This window comes from Artibeus jamaicensis, unplaced genomic scaffold (genome assembly GCF_021234435.1).
Source record: "Artibeus jamaicensis isolate MK-2021 breed Jamaican fruit bat unplaced genomic scaffold, CSHL_Jam_final contig_685, whole genome shotgun sequence".
Lineage (NCBI taxonomy): Eukaryota > Metazoa > Chordata > Mammalia > Chiroptera > Phyllostomidae > Artibeus > Artibeus jamaicensis.
Window position 1 is genome coordinate 23,249,423 of NW_026521924.1, and position 25,718 is coordinate 23,275,140.

General features: G+C 51.4%; 1 protein-coding gene across 10 annotated transcripts in view; it reads right to left on the reverse strand.

Moving 5' to 3' along the window:
* PTPRT (protein tyrosine phosphatase receptor type T) overlaps positions 1-25,718 on the reverse strand; it is a 925,330-nt gene that overhangs the window by 19,049 nt on the left and 880,563 nt on the right. For 4 of the 10 annotated variants that reach the window (XM_053671220.1, XM_053671218.1, XM_053671217.1 and 1 more), the window contains 9 exons: positions 24,820-24,896; positions 18,645-18,681; positions 15,326-15,423; positions 12,994-13,053; positions 12,178-12,294; positions 8,948-9,102; positions 5,314-5,449; positions 3,394-3,543; positions 2,414-2,587 (listed from right to left, as the gene is read on the reverse strand). In XM_053671220.1, coding sequence (XP_053527195.1) covers positions 2,414-2,587; positions 3,394-3,543; positions 5,314-5,449; positions 8,948-9,102; positions 12,178-12,294; positions 12,994-13,053; positions 15,326-15,423; positions 18,645-18,681; positions 24,820-24,896 — 1,004 coding nt within the window. The remainder of the gene's footprint in view (positions 1-2,413; positions 2,588-3,393; positions 3,544-5,313; positions 5,450-8,947; positions 9,103-12,177; positions 12,295-12,993; positions 13,054-15,325; positions 15,424-18,644; positions 18,682-24,819; positions 24,897-25,718) is intronic. The other 6 variants (XM_053671225.1, XM_053671224.1, XM_053671222.1 and 3 more) reach the window with 3 other exon arrangements.

Genomic DNA, 25,718 nt, shown 5'->3' on the forward strand with positions numbered 1-25,718 from the left:
CAAGGACTGAGCTGTGAGCCCCTGTCAGGGCAGGCACCGCCTGGCTCCGTTCTTCATCCTCAGCATGCGCAAGGGCACACTCGATGCCCTGAGAAATAGTCCACATTTGCAACATGCTTTCTTGGGAGAGTTCCTGTTGGAGTCCTGGTATTTTCGGGTGAGTCAGAAGTCAGCAGGAAGATGGGGAGGGGAGAGGAGCTCACCCAGCCAAAAGACCCCGCCAAAGGGATTACGGAGAGCTCCCGTCTGTTAGGTGATCTCTCAGTGCACTTTGTGGCAGAAAAAAAATGCCTAGTATCTGTGGATGCTGCCTATGCACTAGGGGTCCTGTCTTCTAAGGGTCTTTTCCTGGCCAGTGGAATGGTCAGAGGAAGGTCTGGGAGGGCAAACTAATTTTTCCCAAAGCCAAACTCTAGCTGCCAACATCCACCTATGGCAAAGAATCCAAGCTTTCAGAGTTGAAAAAATTGGGGATCAGACTGTTGATGACATCGTTTCTCAGCGACTTGACCTTGAGATAGTGACGGAAATACCCTGGCAGCCAGTAGTCATCCGCAAAACGGGGATGATAATACAGCCAAATGCGGAACAAGGCAGTCTAAGTCCTGGGCCTGCCATGGTGCCCGACACTCAGAGAATGTTATTTTCTTCCCTATTCCCTGTCCCTGTGATAAATGCCCTATTAGGCCAGCATGCCTGACAAAGCCTTATCTGGAAATATGTTCCAGATCCGTGCTCCTGCCGGGTTTCAGGGATCAGCTAGCAATCCATTTCATGGATAACATCATCCTTTACCAGGGAAACATTAAAAATTAACCCAGAGGACTTCATATTTTTCTGCTGGGAGCCAAGCTACCATGGTTACCAGATAATGCACAGACTGAGCTGGAATACAGATAAGGATTTGTTTTTTGTAAGGAAGGCAAAGGCCCCAGTGAGGGCTCACTGGAGAAATGCCCTGTGGACAAGGAGAATCCTATCAGCCTCAGAGCTCCTCAGAAGGCGTGTGGCTCCAGGCAACGTCTCACCTACCAAGTGGAGGCCAGCAGCATGTTTGATCCTCGCCTGGATGAGGGAGGCAGGGACAGGGAGCTGTGGCAAGTGGAAGACAAAGCTAGGAAGGGCTCGCAAGTGTGGGTGCCCTGCCAGGTTCCACATGCACACATACATATCTATGCGCCTTGACCTTGGAATGCTCTAAGCTAAAGCCAGAGGTCTGCCCTCCAAGCCCAGCTATTTAATCTGACCAGACTCCCTGCTTGATGAGCCAGGGTTTCCAGGAAGGGCTTGGGCACCCCCAGGGCAGAGGTCAGGGCAGGTCCCCACAGAGCTGAGATAGATCTCTTGTCATCTCCCCACCTCCAACACCTCAGACCCTGGGGAAGAGAGTTTCAGAAGGCTCAGAGGTCAGAGGAGTAGTTGGTCTTGACCTCAAAAGAGAGTAGCTCACGTTCCTGCCTGTTCTGGGTGGAATGGGAGGCTCATGTGGGCTGGGTGGACATGACCTCAGGGGTGGTCGAGAAGGGGAACTAGAAGGGCTCATCCTCAATCAGGCGATGGTGTTCTCAATCCTGAGCACGGGAGGCAAGATGCCCGAGTCCTACAGGATCGAGTAAACCATGGGGAGACTCGGTGAATGCACTCTAGAGTGTGAGCTGGGCTCCTGGGTTCCGGTGTCCCCACCAGCTCCCTGGAAGACCTTCAGCTAGTCTCCTTCCCTTCTACAGCCTCAATTTCCCTTGCTGAAAAATACTAGGATGAGACGAGACAATTCCAGTTCTTTTCGGCTGCAAACATCTCTGCATCCCAGAAGTGTACGGACAAGAACCGGAAGTAGCTGGAGGACCCAGGGTAGAACCATCCAAGTCAGGAGCGTGAACCTACTGGGGCAGGGACATAAGCCCCTAATCCCAAACCAGGTCGGGCTGGGCAGCCAGTGCTGGGAAAGCAGGAGACAGTGCCCCTAACAGAATAATCATATTCCCTCCATGTTCCCTTTGCTGTCCCCACTGCATTTACTGAGCACCTACAAGGTGCCATCCTCATTCTTGCCTCTAATCTGCCTGGGAGCTCCTGGGGGCAGAACCTAGGTCTTCCCCACCTAGTGTTCCCAGGGCCCAACCAAGGCCTGGCACGTAGTGTTTCCCGAACAAAACTCCAGGCTGAGGGTCAGCTCTGTTGGCAGCCAGGGCAGGGACTAGGTAGCCTGTGGTCTTGTGGGAGCCACTTTAAAGTTTTGGTCAATTCTTTCCAGACTCTTTATGGGGGCAAAAGAGTCAAGAGCACAGCTAATACATAGGTTTGGACAAGGGCCTTCAGGGGGAACAAAGGTTCTTGGGGGCAGCAAGATCCAAAGCAAGGAGACAATGCCTGGCGAGAGTAGTCAGGGCCCTGGTGGGCTTAGCTTACGTACGTCCATCAGCGCTGCATTGATGTAGTTGCTGGATTCTCCGTCCACCGAGATGAGGAAGGGCAGGCAGCGGTCCAGAGGCAGGACATCCATGCTCCGGTTCTTATCGTGGTTCCGAGGCAGGAGCCCGATGCTGCAGTCCTCGGGCCGGACATGGGGTGTCACAATGTTGAGGGTCTGTGGGCGCAAAGGTGAACAGACAGACACAGCTCAGGTGCTTGCCCAGAACAGAAGGGCAGTGAGTGATGTTCAAACTCAGCCTACACTCCCTTCTCCATCCTCCAAGCTCGGACTTCCGGTGCCCTTCCCAGTACTGTTCCTCTTCTGCGGTGACGTTCCATCATCATCTGCTGGCCTTTCCAGGCCCCGTGAACTGAGAGCCTCTTCCAGGGACTGTGTGCCACCGCCCTGATGCCAAGGCTGCAGGGGACACATGCGCCCACACAGGCTCAGACACAGGCTCCCGACACCTGCCAGCACTGCATTAAAGGGCAGGCTAGTGGGGAGGGCTAGCCAGGCGGCTGTAAGGTTGGGGGCAGAGGTAGGGTATCTCTGATGAATGTTAAACTGTGATTGAATGCGGAAATGAGTTCCACCAGCATGCCTCTCAGACGAAGCTGAGAATGGAAAGATGCTTGGAGGGGCTGCTCAGGATGGGTGAGAGGCCCTGAGGGGCCAAACCCTGGTAGGTCTGGAGAATTTTAGAGCATGTGTGGGTTTGCTTGTCTCCACGGACAGCCTGGCCTGGAACTAAATATGCCCTCAGTTCAGAGACAGAGTGAGAGTTAAAACAAGTGGCAGCCTCCCTCCCTGAGTGACGGGCCCAGAGTGGCTTGTGGCTGTGCATTTTACGTTGTGGAGTTCACTCTACAGCGTCTACTGCTGCAGACTCTGGGAGGGCGTGGACATACCAGTTCTCCCCAGGAAAGCCCCCGGAGTGTGCTCCGTGCCCCCAAAGTCACTGAGCCGGGATGTGCTCCTACCTGAAACTCATCCTTGATTTGGCTGGAGTTGGTCTGGGGGTCCAGCCTGCTGATGTTGTAGTAGAGAGAGCGGAACTCACACACGGGGATGGCGGTGTTGCCGCAGAGGCACGCTTCCAGGATGGCGTCGTGCACGAACACGTACTGCTCCTGCAGCGCCAGGGGTGGAGGGGACAGGGCACTGGGTAAGAACAGCAGCCTGGGAGGTCGCTGTCCACATTGCCACCCTGTGGCTGTGAAGGATGGGCATGACTTACGCTGCAGAATAGCTCCTTCCTATCCTGTAACCGGAAGGGCCAAGTTTCCATGGCTTTTTTCAGTGACTGTCTGAGCCACAGGGAGTTTGGTCCCTCGTGTAAGATTGAACAGCACAGTCACAGGTAAAAAATCAGCACCTTGTGGACATGCTGCAGCAGGCACTCTTGGTGTCTTGCCCATGTCCCCTCAGCTGTCACCTTGACCTGCTCAAGGCTGCTTACACAGATATCTGGAATTCACATGGAGGCCTTTTCCCTAGTCCCAGTGGCACACCTGGGCTGAGTGCAGGGTGAGCCAGTAGAGCCCAGAGTTAAGGCCCCCAACAGGACTCGCCAGCAATGCCAGGTGAAGAGTTCGGGGACAAAGAACTAAGTCCCTCTCCCCCAGGGAGGACACTTGCGAGAGCATGTTCCACACTGTCGCGGAGCTCTCAGGACAGGACTCCAGGTGTCCACAGTGTCTAACAGCTCGTAAAACACTTAAGCAGAGTCAGAAAGCTTGGAGTCCTTCCTGTCACTCTCACCAAACAGCGTGTCTTGGGATCCTCTTCCTCGTCAACCACTTGCCCTCCACTGTTTTTCTCAGGGGCTGCTCCCCAAACATGCGACACAGGCACGCCCCCTGGGAACGGAGGAAGTGGCCTCCTGGCTTTAGGCCTCCCCGGAAGCCTGGAGACCAGCCAGTGGGAGCTGCCACAGGGCTGCAGCAGGGTCCCATGTGGCTAAGCGTGTAAGTGACTGGCTATGCCCATGGCCACAGGTAGTTTCCCTTTGCAGGGTTGACGATGAGCCCCAGCCCTGGCACCTGGAGCCTTCACCAGAACCAGAAGATGGGCTGGTTACAGGAGTGACACACGATGGCCTCAAGGGTAGGGCAGGCAGAGAGGCTGCCTGGTGAGGTGGTGCGGTGCAGGGGAAGGAGCCCAGGCCTGGAGGTCACGCGGACCCGAGCCCTAGCACTGCCTGGCTATGGTAGAGTCTGGGGACACAGGTGCTCGGTTCCTTCACCTGTAAAGTGGGGGCAGTAGCAGGATTTACCCCATGGAGTTGTCGTGAGGAGTAGAAACAATCCCCTGAATGCAAAGAACCTGTCATGATGCTGGGCACATAGTAGGTGTTCAGCAATAATGACGAAACCCTCCCAGTTCTTTCGGGTCCTGGGTCTCCAGCTGGATAGAAGGGTGCAGAAGGTTTACTTCTCCCTAAGGCAGGGGCTGTGTGTTCTCTCCCCTGGAATCCCCAGCACCTTGTTCAAGAACTCAGCAACTTCCCTGAGTAAGCCAGCCTGGCAGTGACTGAAGCAATGCTGAGCACAGGGCAGGCATTCAGTAAACGCCAGTCCTGCCCTAGTTCTCTTCTCCTTCACCCAAGGCAGGGCTATGATTCAAAGAATACCTGAACGCTCTCATCGAGTCCCTGCTTAGATGCCCTGGGAGACGGGGAACTCACCACCATTCCCAACTGGTTGGAGTCCCTGAGCTATGGCACCCCAGGGCTGGCAGGGGTGTCCCAGCTTCTATGGTGTCTTGCTCAATGCCATTTCTCCCACCCCCAGATCCTTTTCTGCAGGACGCCACCACTCATGGGCTCTACCAGGCTTCTACCAGGCTTCTCCTGGGCCAGGGCTGCCAGCGGTCGACCGGCTCAGTCCCCCAGGACCCACCTCTGTCTGCACCAGGTTGACCCTCTGGGCCCGGAGTTCACGAACGCAGTTGAAGATGTCCACCACCCCTTCGTTCTCAGCCATGTCGAGCATGGTGTCAATGGCAATGAAGCAGCCGGTTCTCCCGGCTCCAGCACTGGAAGAAAGGACAGTGGTCTGGGTGAGGGACTTGGGGCAGGAACATCCCTGGATAGGCCTCTGACATTCAGCCCTGTCCCCAGGGACCCTGCAAAGAGGTGACATGCTGCAGAGGTCAGACAGAATGGTCTGAACCTCAACGTTACTGGGAGACCCTAAGCAAATGGCTAAACTTAGAGTGCCAGGTCTCTCACTGCAGAATGGGAGAGCACTGTTTGTCTCTGGGGCTCTTCCACCAGGGTTGGCCTATTTTTGTTGCCTGCATTTGGCAAACTCTTACCCAGCACTTACCAAGCACCAGACATTGTTCTAGGTGCTTCACCAGTGTTATCCACTGTTTCTCTGATGAGGTTGTTAGGAAGTTTCTCACCCCATTTCACAGGTGGGAAAACTGAGGCACAGGGCGCTTCCCTTGCATGAGAGCCCACGGCTGGCAAGTGGTGCAGCTGGGACTTTACCCCAGGCAGGCTGGCTCCAGGGTCTGTGCTCTCACTCTCCTGGTCGTAATAACAGTCGTAGTGCATACACATGCTTATGCAACATGTATGTGCACAGTGTCCTCATTTGCTGACTAAAGATGACCCACCTGGAAGGTACCTAGGACACTGGAGATGCCTAAAAATATGTCAGCCACTTCCTTCCCTCGCTCTTTTATCTTCTTCAGCAAATGGGTTGATAGATGGAAGCAAGGAAGGAGAGTTGGGAGAAATCAGAGAGCAGGGAGTGAGGGTAGAAACCAGCTCTTCTGAGTGGCCCCAAAAGCAGAGCATGAGTCCCAAGTCCCATGTCCCCACCCTGGGTTTGGCTCCGTCTGCACCAGCTCTCCCAGGGCCATGGAGCAGGAGCACCCATGAACTCAAGCAGCTGCCAGACCCTGGTCTGGGGTTAAGTCTCCTGGTTCAGACTTGATTCTGATGGCCGAGGGCTTCCTTCAGGAGATCTCAGACCAAGTTCAAAATGACAAACAAACAAACAAACAAAACCTCAAGAGGACCCCATGGACCTCCTAGATCAGGGCTGAGCTCCAAACCCGCAGGCCATGACTGTGTTTTTCTTAAATGCATGTGGTTCTGGGAATGAAGGCCCGGCTGTCAGGGAGGCCACTCAGCCGCGTTTCTGTCTTATTTCTCACATGGAGATGAGTGTCTTTGACTCACACCATGTAAATGAAAGGAACACAAAGGAAGAATGATGGAACCATAAGGAAAGCGATTCTGGCTGACCATGAGTCCAAGGCGGACAGGCCAGTGGGCGCTGTCACCAACAATGATCTGCAAAGCAGACCCCTGGGAACCCACCCCCAGTGGTCTGGGAAGTAACCTGTGGGAAGCAGAGTCTTCACGTACGGCAACATTTCCTGGTTTGAAGGAAGTCTGCGTTGTACTTGCCCAAGTGCACTTCATCCCCAGCAGTCCAGACTCCCATAAGGGACTCAGCAGGCTGGGTCTTAGGGGCCTAAAAGTCACCCCACCTGTGCCTTCTCCCCAGTCTCATCACTGATCTGTTTTAGGGGAAAGAACTTTAGTTTGAATCTTGGATCCCTCACCTGGTGTCCACAAACCTCTGTTTTCTTCCGCATACATCATACCTCCCTGCAGCACTCAGAGGACTGAGCTGTTTATTTCAGCATCTCATACCAATTAAGCTCATGCTCTCTGGGGCCAGACCTCCTGGGATCAAACTCTTGTTCTACCGCTTACTGGCTACGTGACCCCCTTGGGTAAATGACTCACCTGCTTCGGGTTTCAATACCCTCACCCATCAAATGAAGCGGATAAACAATAAATAGACCCACCAGGTAGCATCGATAGCACAATGCATGTAAACTGCATAAAATTATGTGGAAAAAGCATAATGCATGTAAATTGCTTTGCCCAGTGCCTGGCTACATAGCAATTTCTCAATAAACGAATGCAACTGATGCTCAACAATTACCGTATTTTTTAGATTATAAGATGTACTCCCCCCAACCTATTTGGGAGGAATATTGGTTGTTAGTGCTGCTGTTGAGTTCTGTTTACATTTACATTGGTGAAATATTATGTTATGTTATTAAATATTGTACCACGCTTTTTGCTTCAACAATTTTTTCCCTATTTTCCTCCTCTAAAACCTGGGTGCATCTTATGGTCCAAAAATATGGTATTTACTGGGCACCTCTTAGGCACTGGATGGTGGGGTTGGGACTGGGGATGCGAAGGTGGGTAGGGCCTGGTTCCTGTCCTGAGGGGTTGGCAGTCCAGAGTGGGGGACAGCGTTAGAAGGCAGAGTACTGTGATATTTTTAAGTGCTTACGTATGCCCAGAATTCCCTTAGGCACCCAGCGTATGTTAGCTAACCCATTTCGTCTTCAGAAGAGCCCCGGGATTGGGTGCCAGTCTGCTCAGGTGCACTGAGGTGACTTCCTACAGAGATGAGACATGGAGGCATCGTGCAAGGAAGGACTGCTCACTGTTTGCCATGGTCTCCCTCTTCCCCTTCCTCTGCTCCGGCTGCTTTTTGGGGCACGAGACTTGGAGGCTAACCTTCTATTGTCCTTGGATTGTAAAGAGATGGAAAGCAGAGAATAGACGCGAAACTCTTAGAGAGCCCAGGGGGTATGAGAGTGTGACCTCCTAGTCCTCAATCGCCTGGCCGTCTGTGAAACGGGATTTCTGATCCCCACCTCCGGGTTGCGGGGAGGGAAAGTAGATGCCGCATGAGAAAAGGAGGGTTCTGACACTGCGCACTCAGTTTATGGAGCCTCTCTGTGACTTGACTCAAGACCTCGACAGACCAGGCTCTGATGGGGCAGGGATAAGTAAGACAAACTGCACGCAGGGTCTGGAGGACGGGCTGGCCCAGTCACCTTGAAAAGGAGTCCGTGGGAAGGTAGGTGGGTGGGTGGGTGGGTGGGGCCATGGGGCAGGCTCGCCGGCCTTCAGGTCTGGACATCCGCCCTCCTCCAATCCTTTATGCCCTTGACGGGATACTTCATGTCCATTAGGGATGGTTAAAAGCCTCCCAGTGCAGCTTTCCAGGTCAGAGCTGAAAATACCTGTTCTCCACCGTAAGGGGGAACCTGACACTGCCCATCTACTGTCTGATAGGGACCCTGCAGGCCAGCAACTGATTTTTAACATAACAGACGTGAAGAGAAGCCCCTTCCACAGTGGCTGCCCACTGCCACATCCAGGAGCTGAGTGCGAGCATCCGGAGGGAAGCACATTAGATATCCCCGCCCTTCCACTGCACACTGTGTGACCCGAGCAAGGTGTCTGCCTGCTCAGCACCTCAGTGTCCATACTTGTCCAATGACTGCTGAGGCCACGCCTACTGTTCTTGTTAGACCACAGCAGAAATCACTGGGCGCTGAGGACACAGACAGGGGAGTCTTTAAGGCAAAGAATAAAGGCCACTGGATAAGATGGCATCTCCCTCCTTGGTAGAGCAGAGCTGCAGAGGGTCCCTTTTAGAGCTGGTCAGTGGTGGGGGTGGGAAGGGGACTTTCACTTACCTGCAGTGGACCACGATGGGCCCAGCTTCAGGAGGGTTGAGGAACTTGACCTGGCGGACAAAGCCCAGGAGGCCAGTGGCATAGCAGGGGACGCCGTGGTCGGGCCAGCTGGTGAAGTGGAAGAGGCGGAGCTCCCGGATCTCATGGTAGCCTTTCTGAAGAGAGAACGGGCCCCTGTTCCTCCAGCTGCTGCCCCCACACACCCTGTCCAGCACCCGTGGGAAGCTAGGGCTGCGGTGCTGAGGAACCAGCCTCCCTGCTGCCGGGAGGTCAGGCCCTCAGAGGGTTCCTGGGCGCTGCTGCACAGAGGGACTCTGGGATCTGTTACGTCTGGGAACTTGGGAAGCAGAGCCAGTGAAAGTGACTGCGTGACTGCAGGGCTTGTCAGAGCCTTCAGTGTGCTAATAATGCACAGCTGCATCTCCTCTTTATGGACGAGGAAGTTGAGACTGAGCAAAGTTAAGTAACAGGCCCAAGGTCACACGACTAGGAAGTTGTGACGTTACAATCTGAACCCTGGCTGCCGGTCCCCCCGGTCTGAACTCCTAAGCGTCAGGATATACCACTGCCTGAACATCCTGGTTGAAGAGAGGGAGGGCTTCCTAGGCAGAGAGGCAGCGCAGGCAGAGCACGGGGTGGGACCTTGCACCAAACGTGTGCAGAATCACAAACAGCCCAGGGCAACTCCAGAGCGAATGGAAGACGGACAAGGGCGGACAGCAGGATTGGGGTGGGCGACTGAGTGGGTGCTGGATCCTGAAAGGCCTGGAATTCCACCTTCAGGCCTTTTGGACTTGTCCCAGAGGCAGTGACTGAAAGTGACAGAGAGGCTGCCCAGAGGGCTGCACAGAAGGGGCAGTATGTCAGATTTGCATTGTAGAAGGGTCACGCCAGATACCATGTGGAGGAGGGATTTGGCTGGGTGTACTGGGGGGCTGTGCTGAGAGCACCACTGATGGCCACCCAGCCCCCTTCCTGGGCCAGCCCCCCTGCTGCCCGCCCCAGCTACTCTGACCCTTGGCTGCAGACGGCTCAGAATTACTCCTTATTCAAAGAATTGCTCTCAGCCCTGAAGCAGCCACCTTTCCTGGGCTGGGAGCCAAGAGTGGGACCAGGATGAGGCTGGTTCCCAGCTGAGACCGACACCTTGCTCAGATCCTTCTGCCTGCCCTGTCCTGCCTCCCTCCGTCCCCTCCTCCTCACAGTGACACACCATCAAGGGGATCCGAATCCTGGTCTCAGGCTCTGCTTCTTGGAAACTCAAACTGAGACGGGGCAAGGCCAGAGGCAGGAAGCCCCATTAGGAGGCTGCTGCAGGGCCCAGGAGGGCCCAGCTGGGAGTGAACAAAGGCCTGAGTGAAGGCACCACCGGTCAAGCTGAAGTAGGAAAAGAGAAAACAGCTTCAGGAATACTTGGGGGGTTTTCACTCTATCCTCTGAATCAGCTCAGCCCCGGGAAGCCCTCGTCTGCGCCCTGACCAGCCTGCGCTGTGACTATGTCTCCCTGATGGACTGTGTTCTCTTCAAGGGCAGACACTGCTTCCTGTTGATTTCTGGGTCCCCAGCTCAGGAACCGACTTTGAGACAACAACCCAGGCAGTGCTCGCTGGGCTCCTGCCTGAATGCAGTGCAGAGCCTGGGCACGTCGAGAGAACCCCAAGGCCTGTGTCTTCCTAGGGGCAGTACGGTCCCTTGCGATTGAAAGAAAAACAAAAAGACAATCTAAGAAAGGACTCCACCTGCTGGGCTGCCTGCCATTCCCCAAGGCCTCCCTGCCTAGGGTCTGGGGCCAAGATGGGCCGTCATGTCCCCAGTCACCGTGTGGTAGATGAGATGGGTGCCCCACCCAGGTCCTCTCTGGGTGCTGTGCTCTGGGTCTCAGCTGCAGGAATGTGGGCTGCTAGTGATTCACAGGTACCCCCTTTCTGGAGAAGTACCCTCAGTTGACAGGAGCCAGCTCACCCTGACGGTAACCCCTCAGTGCCCAACTGAGGCAAGGGGTCAACTCTATGGTGTGGTTTATGCTCTGAGGCCCCTGTGAATCAGGCCAAGGCTAGACTTCCCCTTCTCTCTTCTGCTTCCCTTCCTCTCTTCCAAATTTCTCTCTTTAGCGGTCCCTTGATAAACCTCGTGCATCTGAATTCCTGTCTCTGGCTCTGCTTCTAAGGAAACTGACCTAAGACCACATCAATGTAGCTGTGGTCCTCCATCCAGTGGGGGCGCTGCAGGGAGCAAACAGTAGGTCCAGCACACAACTACGCCCTTGTCAAATCCCGAGGGTGCAGTTCTCAAAGCACTGAAGTCCCCAGTGCTCTGCATCCTCAGGCCTGTGGCCACTGGGTCTGTGAACACTGTTGCTTTTAGAAAGTGGTGACTGGGGTGGAGTGGAAGTGACAATGAACTTCCAGCCAGGGGCTCACCATGTGTAAATCCTTCTCCAGCCACCTTGGAGCTGGGTGGCTCTGGACAACTGACTTAAATGCTCTGTGCCTAATTTTTTCATCTATAAAATGAAAGTAATAATAGTATCTACCTCAAGGGATTGTTAGGAGGATTAAATGAGTTAATTTATGCAAAGCACCTGGTTTAGTAAATAAATGTTAGCTATCATTCTAATAGTAATGATACAGTAACAATGGCTCTATAATAATAAAGTTATAAGGATGAGAATAATAATTTGCAGATCACATTCTTGCTCTTGAGCTCCTGCCGCCTGGCCTCCTCCTCTCAGTGCCTAGAGCAGCGTTTCCCGGTTCCGACACTGTTGACATTTTGGACTGGATGGTTCTTCATTGCCGGTGTACCTCGGAGAAGCACCTCTCCTTCCTCTGTTTTGACAACTAAAAATTGCCAAAGGTCTCCTGAGGGACAAAATTACTCTGAGTTGAGACCCACAGGCCTAGAACATGCTGAAAAAATTTCCTTTTCGTTGTTTGTCTAAATGCCTCCACCTCCAGGGTGCCCTCTCTGCTCACCTCTTATCTCCACTTGTGGCATGTTTCTTTTTTGGCTTTAATCATCACAGGTAATTATGCCATTTATTTGTTGAATTCTATTCATCTCTCTTGCTGGAGGTGGGATCCTTTGGCTCAGGAGCCACATGTAACTGGGTTGCTGATCTGTCAATCAGAGTGAGTGAGATACAGAGTGAACCTCACTCACTGTGTATCCTGGACAGACCAGCTGGCGCTCCTAGTGGACAGGCTGCCCACAGCCACAGGGATGCTTACCTTCTGGACCGTGAAGGTGCGTATGACATATTCCGCCAGGGGCTCTGTTTCAATCAGGGTGACTTTAATGTCTCCATAGACCTCTGTGTCATCCGGCCAGTATCGCACACACTTTACCTGTGTGGAGGGACAGAGACAAGGACACATGAGCAGGTGGCTGAGTGTAAGCAGCCGCCTCATCTGGCTTTCCTGTTCACATAAACCCAAGGGTGACTTTGGTGGCATTTCAGTCCAAGGGGTTCTCAGCTGGCCAGGGATCAGCAGAGTGCACAGGGCCAGGCTCACTCCCAGAGCAGCTGGAGCCATCAGGGATCATGGTAGTACCTTCTTTCGCAGAGCTCCTTATAATTTTGATATCCGTTATCGAATTATAGATCTAGGTGAGATAGGTGGGAAGTGGTACCCCCACATTACAGATGAAAATAATACTCAAGTTTGGAGGGTTTGGTGGCTTGTCCAAGGTCACGTGGCCGGTTTTCTACCTTTGGCTGAATGGTATATCAGGCTGGGGCAGCTGATACCAGCATAGTAGAGATGAGAGCAAAAGGTGGGAAATAGTGAGGAGGTGAAAGTGGAAGTGGTCGGGAGAGGGACATTAGTAGTAAGAATTGGTCACTGGGGGGCTGGAAGGAGAAGGTTCTCAGCTTGGGGAGGATGGAAGGTGCTGGGCTTGAAGGGAAGACTCTGCTGCGGCTTTCTGCCTGGGCAGTGGGTACGGACGCTATGAACAAGCCATTCCCCCATTCGACTCTAAATCACACTCTGCAGGAGGAAAAAGAGATCATGGTTTTCCCCTTAAAAGAACAAAAGCATTACCATTCCGGGGGACGCCGCACGGCCTACAGTGGCATTTCCCACAGTGTGTTCCGCTGGGTGCTAATAGGTGTTAGGTAAAGAACAAGAAAACAAAAAACAAACAAAAAAGGTTTTGTGGTCAAATGAGTTTGGGAAATGCTGGATTAGACAAAATTAAACGGGCTGTTTTGCTAGAGGACTGCTCAGTGGGATTCACGTGCTACTGCTAATGTTTGGTTTGGTTCGGTTTAGTTTTTGACTCTCCGGAAGGGGCAAAGAGCACACAGCATTTCCCAAACGTATTTAACCATGGAACCCTCTTCTCACTACGCATCCTGCAGACCAGCATCCCGTGGAACCCACTTAGGGAAACGCTGGTAGGGCGCCACAGGCTTTGGAGGCAAATGGGTGAATTGCATGATTCTAACAGTCAGCAGCTGTGCAGCTTTCAGAACGTGCTAAAGGCCTCTTTGAGCCTAAGCTTCTATGAATGATGACAGGTGTACTTCTTGAGTATTCACTGTGTCTAACACTGTCTCCTATAAACTCTTTACATGTATTGTTTTAATCACTTATCACTTATAATCATGTAGATATCGTTATCCCCATTTTACAGATGAGTAATCAGAAGCACAGGGAGGCTAAGAAAATTGCCCAAGGTCAACAGTTAGGAAGGGATTGAGCCAGGATGCAAAGCCAGGGCATCTGAACAGTTACCAGAGTGCTGTCTTGTACCACTGTGAGAAGAATGAAGTTAACACACGATGGGGTCTGGTGCAGGGCTTGGCCGAGCAGGAGTCCCATCAAGAGATGGATTTCCTGTCCCCTTCCCAAATCCAAATTAGATTCCTGATCTACCCACCCAGGGAACCTGTCTCTGATGTGGAATGCGTTATAGAACGGCCTGGAATTTGCCTCTGGATTCTTAAATCTTGGTATGGCGCTTTGTCCACAGTAGCCGCAGCCTGGGCCTTAGTCCCTGGGGAGCCATCCTGGGTGGAGGCCCTGTGGGCACTCACTAGGATGAGAATCGAGAGTTGGAGACCCTGTGTGGGTCCCAGCTGGGTGACTTCAGGGTAGTTATTCCGCCCCTTTGGGTCTGTTTCCTCATCTGTAAAACTGGGAATGGAGTGGGCTCAAGGGTCGAGTCTCTACTGCACTCCTATCAGGGCAGGAGACGTCCACAACCCTTTCCTGGATTATAGTCACAGCCCAGATCTCCCTTCCCCATGATCTCGGAGGCCAGGACTCTATTTTGATGAATTATCTAGTTCTAGCCAAAGCAAAAACTTACCTGCCCACTCTTTACTTAGCCCCTAAGTAGAGAGCCCCTCTTCCTTCTAGCGTGTGTGCACCCTGCCTGTGAATCCAGCAGCCCGCCCACCCGCATGCCTCAGTTTACCAAGCAGGTGACAGCAAGCTGGGCACAGCACTTCCATGTCTAAACCCTAGGAGGAGCTGAGGACCACCCAGGAGGGCCTGGAGATAGAGCAGAGCAGCAGACCAACGTCTGAACCCTGAAGAAGGTGGTGGTTTAGAGGTCAGGGAGCAAAGGGTCGAATGCTGCTGAGTGGTCGAATAGGATGAGAAGAGAGAAGTGGCTGCTGGACTGGTCCACATGGAGGATGCGGTGGTACTGACAGCGTCACTGTGGGTGGGATGGCGGGACGGGCTACACTGATGGCGGTGGGCAGGAGAAAACCAGAGACAGGGTCTGCGTGCCGATCTTTAGAGTTTGGCAGAAAAGGAGGGGCAAGAGAATCATTGTTGTTCACCTATGGTGTATTTTTAAAAGGGAAGGTACTCAAGATGTTTGCCTGCAAACATCCAGCAGTCAGAAAGAGAATTATATTTTAAGTGACAGGGGACACGAGAGAACTCTTGAGCAGAATCCATGGGTCAAGGCTCTGGGGTTGCCTTTGAAAGGGCAATAGTCACTTCTTCCACTGTGTTGGGCTGAGCCAAAGAATCGGTCGGTATTCTACCATTTGGGTCATTGAAAAGTCACTTTTGTGGTTCGGCCTGATGATAGAGGGGAAGAATGAGATGGTTGTAGACACAAGGAGATACAAGCTTTGTGGTGTAAAGATGTGGCGGTTCACGTCTGATGGCTTACGTTTCCTTAAACTATGAGATGATGGCATCAACGTAGAGTGGGGGTGGAAGAAGGAAGTAGGGGGCTTGAAAGGATAGGACATCCCTTGAGTGTGAAACAGAAGCAAGGATTTCTCCCTCGCAGGTGGCTGCAGGGGTGAAATACTGGACAGGAGGCCCTTGGCACAATGCATGAAGAGACATGCTCAGGTGTGCAGCACCAGCATCCTCTATCCGAGTAATTGCAGGAGGGGCTTACCCTGCCCACCTCCACGAGGTTGGTGACCATGACGATGCTGGCTGAGTTCTCCTGCCAGATCATCCTCCAAAAGTCCTTTACAGTCTCCTGCATTGGACCTGCCAACAGGGAAGGAGACAACAAGGTCAAAGACCACAAGTGACAGGAGGCAGCCAGGAAGCTGTCCCTTCTGGCTGCTTGGTCCTGGCTTCATATGGGTGAGCGACAGTGAGGCTGAGGAATCCTGGTTGGGACACCCAAGTAGCTGAGCCTGGGGCCTGAGGCTTGTGAGGTCAGAGTTTGGGTAAGAAAGGCCACACTGCAAACTTGCCAGCCCCTCTCCTCCTCCCTCCCTCACCCTCCTGCTCACCCGTTCCTGCGAGCCCCTTTGCCCTGACCCATCCCCTTATCAGGACAGTAATATGGATTAATGATAGAGCTTAGGGGAGTTTTTACAAAAATTGGGCTTCAGAACCTCAATGAGACAGGAAGGAGATTGGGTAGAGAGGGCTGGAGGGTGGAGAGCTGCCAGGGGCCATGTGCTGAGAGCACAGAGAAGACACACGAGCCTCCTCCACGAGCCTGGACAGAAAAGGGGACCAGAGCAGACAAGGAAAGAGGGGAGATGGGACCTGAGGACCCGAAACAACTTCCTCAGAAAATCCTCTTTCAATATCCCGGGCCTTCATCATTTAAAAAATTACAAGAGTACTCCTATGTGTATTCAATATAAAAATTTGAATGCCATTTTCTATACATATACAGACATACATATCTGTATATGTATATATTTACTATAATAAGAGCATCATATCTACTATATGCATTTCCCATACCCTTAAAAATTCTTACCAAGCATGATATTCTTCACAGCTGCATAATTTTCCATAATAGAGAAATATTGCAAGTTAGCCAACCTTGCAATTGTTGGGTACTTAAGATTTTTCAAGGACTTCCGCCAAGATGGAGGCATAGGTGGATGTGCTGTGCCTTCTCACACAACCAAGTTTAGAGACAACTAAATATTAGCAACAGAAAACACAGCCAGAACACGGAAAATTGAACTTTTCGGAAGTCCGTTAACAACAAATTCTTCAGCCTGACCGGTAAGGGGCGAAACCAGCGGCTGGTGGAGCGGGGTTGCACAGGAAAACTCGGTCAGATGGACTCAGACGTGGAATCCAGACGTGCGGAATCCAGGCGCAGGGTTGGACCTAGTGAGCGACCGAGCGAGCGACCAGGCGAGCGACCGCAGGGAAGACAGCAGGGGAGCGGTGCTGCGTGTTGACTGTGGTCGCGCATTTGTGTGTGGGTGGACAGGCAAGGGAGTGGGCAGTTGGACCAGGCCCGGCAGGTGCCCGCGGCAAGCGGCAGTGGAGGGCGCCGCCATTTCCCTGCTCTGACCCCACCTCCACATACAGCGTCATAACCCAGCGACTCTGAGTGGCCCGGCCCAGGTGAACCAAGTAAGGCGCTAATTCCTCACCCAGCTGTGAGAAACAGCAGAGGGTGCCGCCATTTCCCCACTCTGACCATGCCCCCACATACAGCGTCACAACCCAGCGACCTGGGAGTCCAAGGCGCTGCTTCTCACACTTAAAGGGCCAGAACAGACCAAAAATGTCGCAGGAAGATCTCAAAGCCCCAGAGCCCACAGATCTAAGCGAAGAAGAAATAGCAAAACTCTCAGACGCACAGTTTAAAACACTAGTCATCAGGATCCTCACAGAACTGGTTGATTATACCCACAAATTAGACAAATATATGAAGACAAAACTAATTGAAATGAATGGAATTGCACAGGACACCAATAGCAATGAAAAGGAAACTGGGACTCAAATCAATGGAGTGGACCAGAAGAAAGCAAATAATGGCCAAACAGAAAAGAGTCAAGAAGCAAGAATTCAAAGAAATGAGGAGAGTCTTAGGAACCTCCAGGACATCTTTAAACGCTCCAACATCCAAATTGTAGGGGTACCAGAAGGGGGAAAGGCACAGCCACCAGTGGAAAACTTATTTGAACAAATAATAAAGGAGAATTTCCCCAATCTGGCAAAGGAAATAGACTTCCAGGAAATCCAGGAAGCTCAGAGAATCCCAAAGAAGTTGGACCCAAGAAGGAACACACCAAGGCACATCATCATTACATTAGCCAAGATTAAAATGAAGGAGAGAATCCTAGAAGCAGCAAGCACTAAGGGGACAGTCACCTACAAAGGAGTTCCCATCAGACTGTCAGCGGATTTCTCAAAAGAGACCTTACAGGCAAGAAGAGGCTAGAAAGAGGTATTCCAAGTCATGAAATCCAAAGACCTACAACCAAGATTGCTCTATCCAGCAAAACTTTCATTTAGAATGGAAGGACAGATAAGGTGCTTCTCAGATAAGATCAAATTCAAGGAGTTCATCATCACCAAGCCATTATTATATGAAATGTTAAAGAGACTTATCGAAGAAAAAGAAGTTAAAGAAACATGAACAGTGAAAGGACAACAAACTCACAGTTATTAGCAGCCACACCTAAAAGGAAAGCAAACTAAGAGGACAGCTAGATCAGGAGTGGAAACATAGAAATGAAGATCTCAAGGAGGGTTAGCAACAGGGGAGTGGGAGGAGGAGAAAGGGGGAGAAGGTACAGAAAATAAGTAGCATAGACAGCAGATAGAAAATAGAAGGGGGGGGGCAAGAATAGCATGGGAAATATAGAATCTAAAGGACTTGAGACACTTGGTCATAAACTAAAGGGGGGGTAATGGTGGGGATGGGGGGGTAGGGTGGAGGGGAATGAAAGGGGGAATAGAACAACTGTAACAGCATAATCAATAAAATAAAAAAGATTTTTCACCTTTTTTCCTATTATAGATAACACTGTGAAGAGTATCATTACATATGTCACTGTTCACATATATGATTATCCACAGGATTTCCTCCCAGAAGGCCTTGAGAGGTATGGCCATTGCTCGGCCTTCTGATTACACACTGCTGAGATGTTCTCTAGGACAGCTGACTACTTCTCTGGTCTGGGCACACATGCTGGGGGGGAGGGCCATCATCAGCTCCACTTCTGGGTGGTGCATTTTGGTGGCTCATGCTTGAGGCTTCTGCTTAGATGTGTCCTGCCTGACCACTTCCTCATCACACCTCCTCCCTCTCTCACTCAGGTCCCTCCCTGCTGCAGCTGAACTTGTCGCCTCCTTCCTTCCAAAACAATCCAATGAGCAATCTCAAGACCTCCGGAGGCACTCCAGCCAGACTCCTACACCACTTCTCTGCTGGGAGAAGCTCACTCCTCTTTTCAGTGAAGGGCAAGGGCCCTTTAGCGGGAGAGGAGGACACTTACCTTGAGTTGCAATGTAGTGCCGAGGTCGATGGTATCCCTGGATAACAGAGAAAAGCATGGTGAAGGGCCTCTCGTCAACGCTTGCAAAAGTCATATCAATGATTATCCTTTCTAAGACATGGCTTCCTCATAGGCAAAATGGGGGTAACAGGAGACATGTCTCAGGGAAGTGTTAAAGATTAAATAAGATAATGCATATAATGTGCTTAGTAAATCACTAGATGTTAGCTATCACTGTATCAGTATAGTTGGAAGGTGCCCATATGGGCTTGCCTGGGAGCCAGTGGACAGGGAGCAAAAACTGGGTGGGCATCACTTATGTCCACATACCCAGAAAGAGGCAGAAAAGACATTTTGGGGTTTCTGTGGGGCATCAACCACCAGAAATTCACTCCTGAGCCGTGATTACATGCAGACCACTGCACGAGGCTCTGTGGGGGGCCCGACAGAAGAAAATGATTGCATCATTCGCTCCTTGCATTAGTGACAACTAGGAAAAGAGCTTCGGGACAGATGCTCTGATGCCTCTCTGTGCAACATGGCTGGTCTTGGAGCTGATGTCCTAGTCATCAGAGAGGACCCCGCATAGGGTGTGACCTCAAGACTGATAAAGCCACTTTCTGATTCCGAGAATCAGCCAGCTTCTGGTTTCCCTGTACATCCCAGAGCATTCCAGCAGGCCCTCCTGTGCTCTGGCGTGGGGTCACTCTGATGTCCCATAATCCTGATAGTTGGGGAAGAGGCTGAAGATGACCCTCTTCTGCCCTGGACATGGTGCACATGGAGGGCCCCCTTTTTTATTATAGAGAGGAAGTGTGTCATACTGGGGACAAGTTCATGTTTTGGAGCCAGGTCTGCATTCAGTATGTAACATTGAATGTAATTAGCAATCTTGGAATGAATAAATGAGTGAATGAAAAAAAATTAAAGAATATGGATGCCAGTTAGGGAGCCTGCTGGTGGAGAGGTTGTGGATGGTTAACCCTTAGGGTTCACCATCTCGGGACAGAATGAGTCCTGCAGTTGATGAACACCTTTTCTATCTCAAGCATTGCTGACGAGTCCTTCTTCCCCATTGGGCTGGATGAGCTGCCTGAAGGCCCCCTTCTTCAGGAACTGGGTCAGACTTGCCATCTGTATGGTTAATGGTGAAACAGACGTGGCATCTTTGAAGTCCTGGACCTGCTTTCTGATTCAAAGCCTAGTTTCTGGGTGCTCTGCATTTCTCTACCTGTCTTCCACTGGTTCCATAAATATTTACTGGTACCTGCCAGTTTCTGGTCGTGCTTGCGCTGATTGTCAGTGCTGACCCAAGGCCAATGTCATGACCAGAACTGTTGGACTAAGCACTAGAAATCAGCAGCCCCACCTAAACTCGTTGTTTGCACGGTTCTAGCTTCCTAGTGAGGTTGTCAGCTTCTTGAGGATAACCTCTGCCTCTTAAGTTTTAACAAAATTTTACATAGAGCCCAGTACAGTGTGAAACATCATCACTTCCCACAGTCCTCGTCCTCCCTGATGCAGGCCATGGCACCAGCCTCTTACTGGCCTCCGTTTCTGGTCCTGTCCCAAAGTCCATCTGCTTCCTGCCAGAGTGAACTTCCCAAGCACATCTGATTCCATCACCTCCCCACCTAAAAGCTGTAATGGCTCCCCACTGGCTGCAGAGTGATGTCCGAATACCTTAGCTAGGGATTAATAATCTGTCTCCACCCTCGTCCCCAGCCTCATTTCCAGTTGTCCCTCTCTGTCCCCTTTCACAGTCTCCTGAGCCTTTGTGTCCCAGCTTCCCACACTGCACTTCAAACGAGACCTCCCTTCTCCTGAGTGGCCCTGCAGGGCTGTGTGGTAGTACATTTACAATATGTGCTGTGCTGCATTTTTTGTGCTTTTCACCCTCTGGTCCAAGGGACAGGTCGCCCAGATCCAGGTGTCATTTCCAGCAAAGGCTGGTTGGTGGCAGACATGCATGAATATGTCTTTGAGGTGAGGTTGGGTCACTCCCTAAGGCACAAGTTAGAAGACAAAGACCCTCTGGAGCAAACTGATCTGGAAGATTCTAAGTGCTTGAAGGTCAATGGGACTGAATTCTGAGCAAGAAATTCACATTTCAACTGTGGGGTCAGACGATTTGGCCTCACTAGTTAGCCCATTCACTTGTTCTCTCAGTCATTCAACATTCAATGAGCAGGTGTTAGTGCACACCTACTACTATGTCCAAGGCCCTGGAAATGCCAAAGCGGACCAGATGGATGTGGGCTCTGCTCCTAAGCAGCTTACAGGCATCAACAACTGGAGCCTGTAACAGGGAAGGGGTGGGGCTCTGTGGAGTTCCCGTGGGCACTGACTCACCCAGAAGGCCAGAGGTGTATTCTCTGACGTGGTGGCTGTTCCATCGGCCCCACGAGCCAACCTTCAGCATCTTGGCATCGCTCATTCCCATTTCATCCCTTCAGCACTTGTCTCTTCTCCCACCACCCTCCCCATGACTCTCCAGCTGTCTTGCTGGTCTTCAGAAACAATCACATTTCCAGCTAGAGGCCTTGGCAATGGCCACTCCTGGTGCCTGCGCATTCTGTCCCCACACAACTTCGTGGTTTAGTAACTACGAAGGTTGTGAGGTGACTAACTGGGTGTTAGCTCCCCAGAGAATCCTTCTATGACCACCCTATCAGGCTGAACAAAACTCTCTTCCAGCTCGTGCCTATTTCCATGCTGCATCCAAGTAAGAGACACTGTCTGGCCTCCCAGAACCCAAGCAGTCTCCAAAGACAAAGCATTCTAACCACGAGCAAGACTCCTCAGCAGTGTCGATAATAGGAAATGAACTTCTCAATTGGGGCTCCCCCAGGGATTTGCTATGGGCTGGTACAGAAAACTTTCTAACCTTAAAAGAACTCAGTTCATTTAAGCCCCACCTGTACGGCACGCAGATGGACTGCCAACCAGCCCCGGGCCTGCCTGCATCTGTCTGCAAACAATGGGAAGGAGGTGTGCATCCAAAATGCATTTGTCTCACTCTGCACGCATGCATCTGTTACTTACTGGGGACCCAGATATGATATTTATTTCTAGACCGGTCATTTATAACAGATTTAAGTGGCCAATATGTTCTCGGGTGCACAAACCCACCAGTGGATGGCTCAGGCGGTGGCAGAACCATGGCCTCTGGAGGCACAGAGCGAGCTGGCTCCATTCAGCTCATTATCCAAATGGAGTCGTTTTAATGGATCGTCAAGCTCTAGCTAGAGATAAATGATTCTAGTTCGGGCAGTAAGGTCTTTAGAAAGCTGGGAAGACTTCGGATGGGGTGGAGACCAGGACAAGGGGGTGAGGACTACTAGGTAGCTATCTAGAGTATTCTAGCCAGGAATACCCATAGTTGGATCACAATGAATGGGATTCTCCCACTCTCTGGCCCGTGTTGGTAGCACTGCTGGGAGGCGCTTGTGCTTCGTGTCTTCTCTGTCCCTCCATGTCCCCTTTCTGTCCTCGCATGCTCTGCTCTGTGCCGTGGGGGGGTTGACCTGCATGGACCACACGATTGGCTTCTATGACTTCTGTGTAGATTTGTGTTTGGTCACTGAAGAGCAGAGAGAAACTCAGGGGCCACGAAGAGCTAGGAGTGTATGTTCTTTTAGTTGCTCTCCCTACCAGGTCCCCATGGGCTGGCCTTGACTCTCTATCAAATGCTACAGCTCCTGTCAGGGGGCCCTCTCCTTACAGCTACTCTCTCCCCTCTGTAGGCCTGGAGCAGCACCCCATGGTTGCTCACCTCGGGGACACTGCACCGCACCTGCTGCTTTCCCTCAATCCTGTTCCACCCTTATTCACCTCTGCTGGGTTAATCCATCTGAATGACCCTCTGTTTCCCAGTGGGACCCTGAGAGACAGACACTTTACATCAGGTGCCACATGCCTGTGGGGTGGCATTATCCTCTCATTTTACAGATATCAGAACAAGTAAATAACTTACCCAAGATCGTCAAGCTAGTAAGCAGAACTGGCCAGAATCCAGAGGCCCTATAAGGGCTCAATTCATCATTTTGGTCTTGTGAGCCCTTGACTTTAACCATGGAGACCCAGCACAGAGCCCAGCATCACATATTAGGACAGCACCTTGCAGAGGCTATCTGGCCGGTCTGCACAATCTGCTCCTTACAGAGAGAGGGAGCAGCTTGTGGTGGGCAGAGAACTGAATCTAGCTGTGTGACCTGGAGCAAGGCTCTTCACCTTGACCTCTGGCTGCTTTAAGGATTGGCTTGCAGAATGCAGTGGGTAGGACCACTACCTGGTAGGACCGGGTAGAAATGGGAGGTGTTACTAGCATCGATGCTACAGAGATTCACTTGCAATCACAGCCATTTCATTTGTTGCCCATAATATACCAAAGCGCATTTGGGCTCTGACTGCAGTCAGATGCTCACTCAATTTTGGACTCAGTGTTTATCTAGAAAAATGATTTTTGCTGGAGGTTACCACTCAGATGACAAATGCTAGATATTGCAACTCGGGCCAGCAGACCCCATGTGGGCCGTGGCCCTCAAGGCTACCACATCCATTCCACTGCAGACAAGGTCAAGGGGAAATGGAAGAAGCCCACTCAGTCTGGGTCAGCACAGGCAGGAGGGACTCCAGTCCAGGGAGCCATTTGGGCCTGGTTCCTTGCCTGGTTTTGCCACTGACCAGCTGCCTTGCCTGAGACAAGCTTTGTAATCTCAGCTTCTCCATCTGGTAAGTGGGGACGATGGCCTACCTGGGAGGGTTACTGTCTCTTGAAGTGGACTCATTTAAAACTGCCCATCACAGGGCTCAAGAGTGACTCATTTAGAGTCACTGGCTCTTGCTGTTGCTTTGCCATTATTATTAAAGCCCATAGGGCTTGGTGTGGGAGGCAGCCCTGGTTCAGACTCCTGCTCCCTACTCCCTCACCTCCTAGCAATGTGATCCTGGATAAGTTATGTGACCTGAGAAGCCTGTTTCTTCACCTGGAAATGGGTAGTAACAGCACTTACTTTGTGAGGTTGTGGTACTAGTTAAGGTAATATTAACTAGTAAGGTTATTAACTAGTTAAGGTAATGCTGATATACAAGAGGTGATACTTCCTGGGTTGCTATCAATCCTTCTTGCCTGGCTGACTCTTGCTGATGAAGGCAGCACTCTGTCACCTCCTCCAGGAAGGCTTCCCTGACCTCAAGGCTTTGACTTTTCCTTCAGACCCTGCTCCGTGAGGGTTTCCTTTCAGATCTGACTCCCTCATTGGACTTGAGTCCCTTCTAGGTCTACATTCCAGCATCCTAATCCTAGACTCTCCTCCTGCCGATCTCTCTGTCGTTCCTGGTGATAGGTAAGTCATCCCAAAGCTTAGCTCTGCACTGGTCACCTTCTCAATCAAACCTTTTGATAGCTTTTTCGTGCTTACAGGATAAAGTCTGACTTCCTAAGTCTGATCACAGACTGCCCGTGATCTAGCTCCAACCCTACCTTCCACCATTCCCATTACGTAGTCACTGCTCCCTGCAGCCTGAGCCGCTGCCTATCGTTGCTTCCAGCTGCTACGTCTTGGCCGTGCTGTTCCCTCTAACCAGAGGCCCACCTTCCCTGCTCCGGTTTTCAATTCTGCCTGTGCTTGAGGCTTTGGTTCACATCCCATTTTGCATTCCTGATGGAACAGGCAATGTTTTTCTCCTATCTCTGAACCCCTGCAGCATTTTATCTGAATGTACGACTCTTACCACGTTCTAGTTTGTCCTGTGATTGTTGCTGGGCACAGCTTATCTTCCTGCTAAGGATTTAGGGGGTAGGGCCATGGCATTTTTAGCTTTATGGCTCCCAAAGCATCTGCTACACAGGAGGCCCTTTTAAATTTGCGTTTCTTAAATGGCTATACCTTCAAATGAATGAATGACTGGATAAACAGACACATATATGAATGCATCAGTGGGTGAATAAACAAGACTGGCAGTTGTTCTGGGCCCCGCAGAGCAGGCTGCTCTCGATGGATAAAGACCTTGGGCAGCACTAATTACACAAACCAGGGAGGAGCCCTCGGCTCTGGCCATGTTCTGGGAAGGCTCCCTTCTGGGAGACAGTCAGAGGAATGGCCACAGATTTTTGAGCCTGCCATAGCCCACCCCAGACCCCAGTGGCCCAGCCCCCCCCAAAGACCCTCACATCAATGTAGTTGGCGTTGATGTAGTCGGAGTGCGGGTCCCCATCCAACACCAGCAGCCTCACCCGGGAATGGTCGTCTGCGGAGAGAGAGAGAGAGAACAGCCCTGCCCTCTGTTAGAGCCGCCATTGGTTATTTACCACGCACACAGCACCACACCCTCTCACTTAACCCCTCCCGCTCCCCATGACGCAGTCCACAGTTACTACCCCCATTTACAGATGAGGAAGCTGAGGCCCAGGGAGATCCCAGTGCCCTAAAAAGGACCCTCATCCTCTTTTTTCTACCTGCCCCTCGATTCTGGCTTTGTCTTTGCCTACCTGGGTGAGTCTCAGTGATTACCGTGGGGATGGAAATACCTTCTCCATAGGACAATGCAAGAGCTACTACATGAACACACTGGGGAAGCGAGAGGTGTTGGATCAGGATTAATAAGTTCCATTTTCATGCTTGTTTAAAAACGGCAAATTTACCTATTTTCCACATGGGCACAAATTGCTTTCCTTTTGCCTGTTGGAGTATTGCCGTGAGTAGATTGTCGGCCACATATTGTTATCAATACTATCATTCAAGCGGAGCTGACTAAATCATTATAAAAGAGGTCATCAATAACTAAAAATTGTGTTACGGAGAATACCATTCCAAACACAATCTAGGCATAAACAAGATTTGCAGGCTTCGGTCGATGGCAGGCTGACTTCCAATAACACCAAATAACAACCATTAAAAAAAAACTAGTACAGCAGAAGAATCAGCCTAATCCTTTACGATTAATTAAAACGAGTGCCGATGCATAAATAGACACAGGCAATCAGTGCTCCCGAGCTGGATCTGGTTGGGAGGAGGGGCTCAGCTGGCTGTCCAGGTCACTGTGCCTATCTCTGGCCAGTGCACCTTAAGC